The 10,944-nt window shown below is 43.8% G+C and overlaps 1 protein-coding gene across 2 annotated transcripts in view; it reads right to left on the bottom strand.

Annotated features, from left to right (window-relative positions):
• Positions 1 to 1,959: 1,959 nt before the first annotated feature.
• The window catches only part of aplp1 (amyloid beta (A4) precursor-like protein 1), a 51,138-nt gene continuing 42,153 nt past the window's right edge, over positions 1,960 to 10,944 (bottom strand). Inside the window, exons 7-17 of one of the 2 annotated variants that reach the window (XM_015948973.3) lie at positions 9,842 to 9,969; positions 8,442 to 8,516; positions 8,152 to 8,310; positions 7,895 to 8,023; positions 7,582 to 7,681; positions 7,310 to 7,477; positions 7,198 to 7,218; positions 7,051 to 7,109; positions 6,855 to 6,917; positions 6,606 to 6,749; positions 1,960 to 4,568 (exon numbers count right to left, since the gene is read on the bottom strand). In XM_015948973.3, coding sequence (XP_015804459.3) covers positions 4,467 to 4,568; positions 6,606 to 6,749; positions 6,855 to 6,917; positions 7,051 to 7,109; positions 7,198 to 7,218; positions 7,310 to 7,477; positions 7,582 to 7,681; positions 7,895 to 8,023; positions 8,152 to 8,310; positions 8,442 to 8,516; positions 9,842 to 9,969 — 1,148 coding nt within the window. In that variant the 3' untranslated portion in view covers positions 1,960 to 4,466. The remainder of the gene's footprint in view (positions 4,569 to 6,605; positions 6,750 to 6,854; positions 6,918 to 7,050; positions 7,110 to 7,197; positions 7,219 to 7,309; positions 7,478 to 7,581; positions 7,682 to 7,894; positions 8,024 to 8,151; positions 8,311 to 8,441; positions 8,517 to 9,841; positions 9,970 to 10,944) is intronic. The other variant, XM_015948974.3, reaches the window with a different exon arrangement.

Below are 10,944 nucleotides of genomic sequence, written 5' to 3'. Positions count from 1 at the left end.
GCCAAGGTGGTGAGGGAATCCGTTTTGGTGGCCTGGGGGTTGAGTCTCTGCTTTTTGCAGATGCACAACGTTATCTCCGGCTCTCACAGAGTCAGTTCGCAGCCAAGTGTGAAGCAGCTGGGATGAAAATCAGCTCCTCTCAATCCAAGACCATGGTCTTGATCCAGAAAAGGGTAGAATGCCTTCTCCGGGTCCAAGATGAGGCCCTGCCCCAAGTGGAGGAGTCTTGTTCACAAGTTAGAGAAAGATGGAGCGCAATGTCACTCTACACCACTGACTTGCAGCATGTTTTATCTCCACTAATAACACAAACCTGGAGGAGCGTCCACTGTGAGGCGGTGTTGCTAATGCTAACGGTTTGTAATGAACTCAAGCTGGCGGACCCGTAAAAACACCCAACACAGAATGACACATTTTAGAATGTTTATTAAAGAGGGAAAAGGGGCGATGACTGGAGAGGCAGAGGCTAGGTCAGAAGACAGGCGGTCGTTACCAGAAGATCCGAGAGGTTGAATATCCGACAGGGGAATCCGGAGACGTGGTCGAGGACTGAGCAGGGTCTGGGCCAGGAGGTCAGAGGGGCAGTAACTCCAATAGGGGAAATCCAAAGACGTGGTCGGGAGCAAAGCGGTAATCACAAGAGGGCACGAGGAGCAGGCAGGTCAGAGGACGAGGCAAGGTTCGGATCCGTGGAGTCAAGGTGGGTGAAAGGCTGGAGAATTTACTAACAGAAACGTGTTCAATAATCTGGCACCGGTTGGAGAGCAGGCTGGGAGTTATATAGCAGGAGGAGCAGGTGTGTGTGATGAGCTGATGAGGAGCTAATAAGAGACAGGTGGTAGGATGATGTGGATGGTGAGTTGATTGTGGTTGCTGGGGAAACAGCTTGGCTGGAGCTTGATGAGGTGCGGGCTGTGGCTGCTGTGGCAACAGGTCTTAGGCAGGAACAGGATCATGACACGATTAGCTTAAACTAGCCGAGACATACTCTGCTGATTCCTGAACGTTGAAACAACAACAGCCTTCCCCGCCGTGAGTCAAGATGGTGAATCCATGAATGCTAATTCACAGTGTGATGTAGATATGTGAGGATTTTCAAATCCTAGAGTTTCATCATCGGTTTTCTATCAGAAGTTAAAGCAGGAGATAGGTGTAGGAGACTATTTTCATGTTCAACCTGCATGAAAAAGTCAGAGTGACTGATTATAATCAGATGTAATAATTACAAAAATGGTTTTTCAGTGAACCACACCTTTATTAAAAGGGAACACATTAAGTGTTGATCTTTTGCAGTTTTCTCATCTTACTCCCATTTTGTCACGTTGTTTAGTTGAAAATCGACACAAGATGGTTGGAACAACACCTCCTACTCTGCAACGCCTCATGATTCGAACGTTTGTGTTGAGCATGTGGACTCCTATGTCCTATTTGAATGTTTTCTCTCCATTTTAGTGTGGGTGGACTTTTTAAAGCGATATCATCGAACGTAGCTTTTCCTGACAAAGGAAGTGAGCTGCTATTTTGTCTTTGCAGAAATGACACTGTGTCTTTAGGAGTCACCGAAACTCCATGTTGAAAACAGAGAGCCTCTTATCTTCATCTTGGTTACGATGTTTATCTTCTAGAAAGTTTACTACCATATGTAATATTTATGTCAGTGGATGACATGCAGCAACGAGAGCTAAATATAACCGACAGACCTCCGTAAGCAGTAGAAGTTTGAGCTGGAAGGTGCAGCTCAGCAGAGCACCTTAAGTTTCTTTTTCCAACGAAATTCAGCCCAGGACCTGAGCTGGGAGACCAGCAGATTTTCAAGTATAAGACTGGGGGTTCCCCCTTTGATGGTGGAAGAGAAAAGTTACTACATGATCAGTTTTTCAGTCACCTTCATGTTGATGTGTGAGAAAGATGTCGTAGCTCACAGAGAAAAACACACACACACACACACACACACACACATTATATCTAAGGGGTCATTCACTTTTATTACACTGTTAATTAACGTAACCAGTTTTAATTAGCCAGATTGCTAACGATACATTTACACTGAAAACATTTTGCCAGATATTGGGAATCTCTCACTAATATCAGTGGAGGATGTCTTTGGTTAAGGATTTTAATGAGAATGAAGAAAATCCCTGGAATTAAATAGAACTTCTGTTTCTCAGCTTTTACATAAATGGGACAATTTACTGTGCTTCATGCCGCTGCTCGTCGTTTAGGCAGAGGCCTCGGATCAGTCAGTAGTTCACCGTTTGGATCTTTTATTTTCTGCGTACATGCTTTTCATTACATGTGAAACACGTGACCCTTGTTCCAACGGGTTATTACGTACATGTCAAATAAAAAATACTGAATAATTACATCCAAAAACACAGCATTGTAAAAGGCAATAATGCAGCAATTAAAACCTCAATAACAGTTTACATTTCATCAGGAAGTAGGAGGGAGGGAGGGGGACAGACCGAACAAAGGGTCTAGAATCTGATGGAGGGTTTTAAGTACAAATGTAATCTGAGTAACTAGAGTATACACCGTGTTAAGACTGCTAAATGCTGCTGGTAGGAAACCGTCAGTGGTTTAGGAAACACAGGCAAGCTTATTCTCATCTATTGTTTCAGAAGTATCATTACAAGATCGACTGACTTGAACTGTGAACATACAAGGTTTTCATTCACTAACGTAGCTGTACAAATTTACAAGTGCTATGACTTGTCCTAGTTTGCCATAACACGACCACAACCTGCTATCGACCCACCCGACGAGACAAATGGTAAATTTTAACGCAGACATTTTATTCATCTGAATGTTTTTCTAAGCCAACAATAAAACTGAGCAGGTTTTAGGTAATAATTTACCCAACTCCGTTGAGGAATTAAGAAAAGAAGAAGCTCAGCATAAAATGACCAGAACTGAGGCAGAAATGTACAAATAAAGGCTGATATGTTTTTGTCCGGATGACCTAAAACAGAGTCTCTAGTGTTTGGCCGATGACCCAAGAGTGACCGACGGTGGTGGAGTGACTAAAGGAAATCAAAGGGACACACAGAGCAGTTTACCTATGCAGAGCGCTGTGTGTTTCATTCGTACGAAAAACTGATGAGTCATTCAGAGAAAAGCCTTTCCTTGATGCGAGAAAGATGCAGAGAAAGTATTATCATCCAGCAGTGATGGGTTCAAGTTAAAAACTACCACGATGGCTGAGCGCGGTGTGTCATGACACACACACACACACACACACACACACACACACACACACACACACACACACACACACACACACACACACACACACACTAAAAAAGCTGAACCCTCTCCACACTCCACTGCTTTCTGCAGGCTAACGCGTCGAACTACTCCCCTGGTCGAGTATTCATCTGAAATGCTGACGAGGGCGTGCAGACGCATCGGGCTTCACTACTCCTAGTAACGGGTCACCAAAGGGAGCGTGATGCATCACCAAGCAAAGGTAAATAAAAGAGGAAGAGGATGGAATCTAAACGTCTACCTCAAATACATTCAGAAAGTAATTGCTGTGTCGTTGTCTTGTGCTGGTTTTTACAACAGTCCGTTTTCAATCAGCCATGTTAGGAAAAAGGTTTCTCCTTCTCATAACAGCACAACTATTATTAATATTATTATCATCATTATCATTATTTTAAATATATTAATCCATTACATTAATGCAAATTAATCATAGAAATGTCTACATCTAGTCGCATGTATTTTCTTATTTACAGTATCCATTTAAACGGTGACATTAGGGACTCTTCAGAAACGACGTCGGGAGCAACACAAATAAAAAATACGGCAGCATTGGAAGCTACGGGGTCATGCTTTCACTAAAATAACCTCCTTATTCTCTAGCAAACAAAACAAATTAGCCAATTTAATAATAATTTATTAATATTTCGGGCAGATCCTTTGAATGGAAACGTTTTTTTGTACCAACGGCGCGTTCAGTATCGATTCTTGTGATTTTTGTTTCTCTTTCTTTCATCATCCAAAGCATAATTTGTCTCATACATTCAAACTTTGCCTAAATTAGCAACAAGCTGCCATTCACACCCATCTACACAGATTTATGTCACCATGGTGCAAGCTGAACAAGGAAATCACTACTGAAAAGTAAATCCTATAGTAGAAAGCATCATGAACCATTTAAAATCAGGTTCTAGTGAGGCGCAGGAGTCGTGCCACAGGAAGGATGATTCCAGAAGGGTTGTGGCACCGCTAAACCTGAAAACGACCAGATTACATTAGGTAGCATGGGATCCTATTACAGCTCATTATTCACATTATGATGAAAGGTGATGATGGGGCGAAGGCGGTTCCCTAGACTTTTATCAGTTATTTAGGGTTTGAAACACATCATTAAATACATGGAAGGGGGTGCAGCTGGGAGCACACCGTTGAGGAGAGTGAGGGAGGGAGGGAGGGAGGGAACGGGGGTGGCACCCTTTGCTTCAGTTCATCTGCTCAAAGAATTTGTAGGTGGGGTTTTCATAGCCGTGGTTTTGCATTTTGTTGAGCTGTTTCTCCTCTGGTGTCAGCATGGGGTCGACCTGCTGAGAAAAGACACAAGAGCTGCAATCAGAGCTGAAGACGAACTCAGCTGAGAAAAAAAAACCCAGAGAAACGGGATGCATGAAGACTTGGGAAAATCCTAGTGTTCCTTAGAAGTCGTGGAGCAATCCAAAGGCTGAAGCACTTTGTTCTCATTTAAACAGAATTAGATGAAAATGGAACGGAGGCATTTTAAAGCTCTTTCCTAGCCTCTCCTGTATGCTCTTTATTTCTGCAGACTCTTCCGGATCTCCCAGTGGTCCAGCTTCTCTGTCCTGAGCGACATTTGGACAAATGCTTTCTGTTTGTGTGTTAAGTCAGATCATTAACAATTACAATTAAATGTTCATCCTCTTTATGGCCGAAAGTCATCAGCAGCTCAGTAAAGAGGTTTTAGTTGCAGCGACGTGGCTCTAATGAGCAGTTATGATGTCATGTGGTGTTAGCTGAAGGCCTTCTTCGTCACAGACATCATAGACAGGGATATATCCATAGATATGACCCAGTATGTTTGTTTTATGGTGATCAGGATGTTTTGGGTTTATAGCAGGGTTTACACATACTCACGGCGAGGCGTCTCTCCAGTAGTATGGCCCTTGCCTCTGTAACAGGCAGCTGGGGGACCTCGGGGCCGGAGAGAACGTTTCTGTTTTCAAGAGCAGGCTCAAGACCCACCTTTTAGCTGATTATTATTTATTATAGTTCGATTACTTAGCATATTTTAATTGATTACATTTTCCCACTAATATATTTTAATATTTATGGTAGTTTAATTAATTATTAATCTACTTACTTTTACTATTATATTAGCTCCTCTTATTTTTATATTTCTTTGTCTTCGTCTTCGTCTTCCTCCGCTTATCCGGGTCCGGGTCGCGGGGGCAGCATCCCAATTAGGGAGCTCCAGGCCGTCCTCTCCCCGGCCTTGTCCACCAGCTCCTCCGGCAGGACCCCAAGGCGTTCCCGGACCTTGGAGATGTAACCTCTCCAACGTGTCCTGGGTCGACCCGGGGGCCTTCTGCCGGCAGGACATGCCCGAAACACCTCCCCGGGGAGGCGTCCAGGAGGCATCCTGACCAGATGCCCAAACCACCTCAACTGGCTCCTTTCGATCTTATATTAATCTTTCTTCCAGTGTTTCCTCCGTGGGGGCCCTCTGCCTCAGGGCGGCGGTCGACTGTTGCTGCCTGGGGGCTCTCCGGGTAGCGCTCGCGTGGCGGTGGGGTCTACACCCTCTCTCTCCCTCTGTGCCCTGAGTTGGTACCTCACCTGCTGCCGGGGCAGATGACTCCTCTGATGGCGTTTCCTTGCCCTACCGTATCTGGCTCACCTGAACTCAGCCCAATAATCATTTTTATTGATGTTCCTGTGTGTGAGAGAGTGTGTGTGTGTGGGGGGGGGGGTGAAATTGGAACGGGGGGGGGGGGTGTACGACTGTGCCAATGCTTCTGAAGTGGTGTGGGATAGATGGGAATGGGGGTTATGTAGGGTTATTATAATCCGTAGGAAAAGTGCTGTATAAATAAAGTTTGATTGAAAAACAATCATTTTAATGCATTTTTAAATCCATGCTTCTGGTATCTTAGAGATTCTTTAGAATAAATAAATTTTCACAGTTTTCATTTAAACATTTTTAAATTCTTATTGTTGCCAGCAGGTATTTTATGGTCCTATGAAACGACTGTATGCTAACCAGGTGCTGGTAGGAATATCAAAAGGATGCTACTGACAATCAATAGTTTGACTTTGTAACTTCCTGCTAAAAGATTTAGCCAAAGCCTCGCATTCTTTGAAAAGATCTTTCCCATCATTGGTGAATTTTTACACAGATGGAATTAAAACTAAATATCACGTGTGCTCAAAGTCTTTTCAAAAGGTACTTTGGTAAAGATGCACAAAAACAACAAGAAAGAGATATAATCTTGAGAACAATGAAACTTGCATCCACCTTGTGGACAAATGGAGAAAATAAAAAGTGGAATAAAACAAAACTAACAAAAATAAACCAGCCTTTAATTTGAACCCGGCTGGGGTCGTACCTCGACGATGCCGTGGCTGATGGTGCCATACGGCTTTCTGCGCACCAGCAGCAGACTGATGACCATCACCATGGCGATGGCAACAGCCACCACCAGCAACCCCACCATGGCTCCACGATTAAACGTCTCCAAGGCATCAGGTTGCTTAACAAAGAGAGAAAAATGTCCATTTTCACAGTAAAGCAGAAGAAATGATTTGACACTACTATAGTTCCATGTAAGAGTTTTATATAAATAAGATGTTCGTACAAGTTCATCCCTCGCGATCTCATTAGGCTTGACAGCCTGCTTGAGTTCTGCAGAAGTGTTGATCTAAAAAACAGGAAACTTGTAAGCAAATTATAGAAGCGCTGGAAATAGAACGTACAACGAGTGCATATAATCACACCAGAGCTTCAACTCAAAGTGAGTAAAAACTTTCAAATAAAAGATATCCGCAATTTACCTTTTCTTCATATTCATAAGTAGGGCTTCTCTCAGATGTGTTATAATCATATTCATCCTCTGCAGACAAGAAGACCGATTCAATAACAGCTGTGAGGACAAGTGCAGTAGAAACTCCTTGTTCTGATGAATCTGAACGTAAACTCACCTTTTTTATTAGGCTGCAGGTCTGTGGGGAGAGCATGGAAAATAGGTTTTTACCAGAAAGATAAAATAAAAACACTGAAGGATGAAAGTGGTGGCATGAGTTGAATTAGTACCGATACGTGGAGGATATGGTCGGTTCTGGAAGGCCCTCTCCTCCTCCTCCTCGTCATCCTTCTCTTCCTCGCTCTCAGCTGGCAGCAGCTCCTCGGTGGTGCGAGTTTCAGAGAAGGAGGTGGTCATGAGCTCGCTGATGTCCCCTCGTTCCGCCTTCACTAGTTCCTCTACAGGAATGCATGAAAATGATGTAGAATATACCAATATTATCAATAAATAAGGAAACTGTTATTGCAGCATTTTGCGACCACAAAAGTGTGGTTCAGCTCACGGATGTCAGCGTGCAGTTCCTCAGCTAACGTGGGATCTTTGAACAGCAGAGCCAGACTTTGGTTCATCCTCTCCTCGATTACATGGAGGTGTGTGTACACCTGCAAACCAGGCGGTTGGGGAAGAAGAATCGCTCTTTCAGCTGCTTTCAGAGTCAGCAGAGGCCGGCTTTGATCTTATTTTAACTGGGAAGAAGTTTGGAAGCTGGATTTCTGAAGGTAATTATTAATTCATCTGCAGTAACTCTCCAGCATACAATGTTCTGAGTTTCCTCTGTCAGCAGAAAGCATCAGCACATCTCAAAATGCTCTCACCTGGAATTTCATCTGCTCAGCTTTCTGCGGGTCGACCGCCACGATGTGTTGGTAGTGCCTCAGTGTGTGTCTGCGGTCCTTCTGCTCAGCAGCCATGTAGCGCTTCAGTGCCTGCAGCACGCGATCAGGCTGGGAGACACAAGACAAAGCCCATCAGCTGTCACAAACATGCAGCGGGAAGCAGATTTGTGCCATTATCACCAGGGTTGTATTCCTCCCGGGTTTCCGCCCTTGTCCGCTCTCTGGGATAGACTTACCTGGGGGGGATCGGATTGCACTGCAGTCAGGTAGTTCTCCAGAGCCAGGCGGCGGTTGTTGTTGAGAATGGCCTCCACTCTGGCCAGATGAGTCTCCACAAGCCTCTGCCTTTCCCTGGCGACCTGCTCCTCCAGTGTCTGCAGCACAGACTGGAAATGCTGGTTTGGACAAATCGTTTGGTTTAGATGCAGCTAAACAATCAAAATGTCTATTTATAAAACATTTAATACTGTCAGATCTCAGAAAATGTTGAATAACGCCTTTCAAGTACTTGAAAGTATTTGTTTACCTCATTCAGGGCCTGGCGCTCAGACTTTGGCAGATCCTTTGACTGGTTGTCAGCCTCAGCCCATTCCTTCATGATCTGACAGACGGAGAAATGAATTATCAGTAAAGCAAGGTGGAACCTTTGTCAGTGTACAATTTCCTGGCACACCGATTGCACCGACACACACAACAATGTTCAACTGTCAGCTACTGCTTGGACTGATGCAGTGTTGGAGAAAAACGCAAGTCTCTTCCCTGCACTTGTGAAAGAAACTTTCTGAAAACTACCGAGGTTTTTAGGGATCGTCTCTGTTGCTGCACTGTTGTTTTATTCACCTGGGAGCTTTAGAGACACTTCCAAACACAGGGTAAGCCATTTGTGCAGCAATGAAAGCACCAGACTCAATGAAAAGCTCATTTTTCTCTCAACAGCAGTTTATTGAAGTGGCCCCAACAAACTGCTGGGACAGAAGCTGCAGCTGCATCTTTCACTAATCCGTAAACATTCACTCACAACCAAGGGGGAACCCCAGGCTCCCAGACATTGGCCCAATTCCAATACTCACACTTCCACACTCCCGACCAGCGGTGCGAGTGCGTAGGGTGTCCTCATTCTCAAGTGCGGAAGTTGATCAGGCCCCTTTTGCACGCTTGATCCGCACTTCGCCTACGTCTGCATTAATTGTCCACAATGCATTGCTGCGGGAAAAAAGGCTCAAGTGCCTTTTCTGAACAAATGTATTTTCAAATGAAAGTGGTTCCTTTTAGGACGATGAATTTAAATTAGAATGTAAATGTATTTCTAATAATTTTTGGGTTGTTTGTTTCAAAGTCATTAATAAAGGTTTTAAAAGAAGAGCTGCACAGCGACTAGCGTCCCGGCATGCGGTGCAGTCGATGACGCAATGTCCCAATTCGGCTGTTATTTGCCCGCTCGTGTACCACGCACTCAAAACTTTACTGCACACATCCTCCAAGCGTACTTCACAGAAAACATCGTGCGAGTAATGGGATTGGCCCATGATGCCAACCAGGAAGTGACAAAAACTGCATTTACCCCCTCATCCACTAGGGGCTGGCACCAGAAATGAGCTAATTCCCACTGACTCCCATCTTAAAGACGCCAACTTCTCCGCAGAAATAAACATGCTTACAGCCTGCATGTGTTCTACTCTAACCCTACAGGATACATCGATTATGATACATCGAAACTAGAAAAGGGTATGTCTCGCTCCAAAACCAAACCCGCCTTTTTTGTGGCATGTCTGATATTCCCGCTTATTTTTGCTCCACTAAAGCAGATAAATAATGTTCAGATCAGCTGCCTTTCGGATCGGCTCTCAACCCACAATCATAAATCACCCATAAGAAGTGCAACCAGCAGATGGGCTGTTGACCTGTTGTCAGCCCTGTGAAATTCACCTCATTGATGCGCTTCATCCTGCGCTCTTCCAGGTCCGTTTTGGCGCGAAGGAAGTTGGCGTGTTCTGTGTCATCTACCGGATTCTCAAAATAAACATCCACGCCATCAGTGGGCTGAAGTGTGGTCACTGGATGGAAAACAGACAGAATCGGAGTCGTCACTGATGCATACAGGCTGCACAAGCCAGACGGCAATGATCTTGTGATTAAGTGGACGGCATCACAGCTGGAAAACAATGTTTTAATGGTTTTCATGGTCTGGATTTGGTCTGCAGTAAATTAGAAACACTAACAAACAGAAAACGTGTCTTTCTGATTGGAGTCCTTTCACTATGAAGTTGAACAAACCATCAGTGTTGGGCAAGTTACTTCAAAACTGTAATGCATTATTTATTACTTGTTACCCTCATTTTAAAGTTATTCGTTACATTACAATATTACTGATTTTAAAACCACTTTTGCATTACTTTAAGTTACTTTCACCAAAACAACTTCAATATGAATCTGGTAATGTGACGCTCAGTGAGCTCGTGACATATATGTGGAAGGTGATGTGGTGTCTGAGCTAGGATTGCTGTTAGAAACAGTCAGATATAATAACAGTGCTTTAAAATGATTGTTTATTAAATAAAAGCAACAACAATCTGTACTCTCAGCACGCTGCCATCTTCTATTAACTGAACAGGAAGTGAGGTGGTGGGGGCTCCAAGCCTATATTTGCCTTGGTCCCCAAATGCCTTGATACGGCCCTGGATGTGGGACTGACTTCTGGGGTGATCTGATTCTATCACATGTATAAATATTAAATGCTTATATATTATTGCTTTTCACTGGTAAAAATGTGTATTAGGGATAAATCTACCTACTTTTTTTCTTGTTTTCTTGAGTTTATTTGTATAATTTCCGGCCCTTTCTCTCTCTAACCTTCCTGCATGCTGCATGTTTTCTCCGTCTTCCAGAAAAACTGTAAACTAGATTTCCTACTTTCTAACTAATCAGCCAAAGGGATCTACCGAACGCAAAAAATAATATATATTTTAACTTGTGCTGCGCTCCAGCAGCAATGAGTTGAAATCACCGGGGCACAGATGATGAACTCAGCT

The sequence above is a fragment of the Nothobranchius furzeri genome, chromosome 5 (genome assembly GCF_043380555.1).
Source record: "Nothobranchius furzeri strain GRZ-AD chromosome 5, NfurGRZ-RIMD1, whole genome shotgun sequence".
In the NCBI taxonomy this organism is placed as follows: Eukaryota; Metazoa; Chordata; class Actinopteri; order Cyprinodontiformes; family Nothobranchiidae; genus Nothobranchius; species Nothobranchius furzeri.
This window is presented reverse-complemented; position numbering and strand designations above follow the sequence as displayed.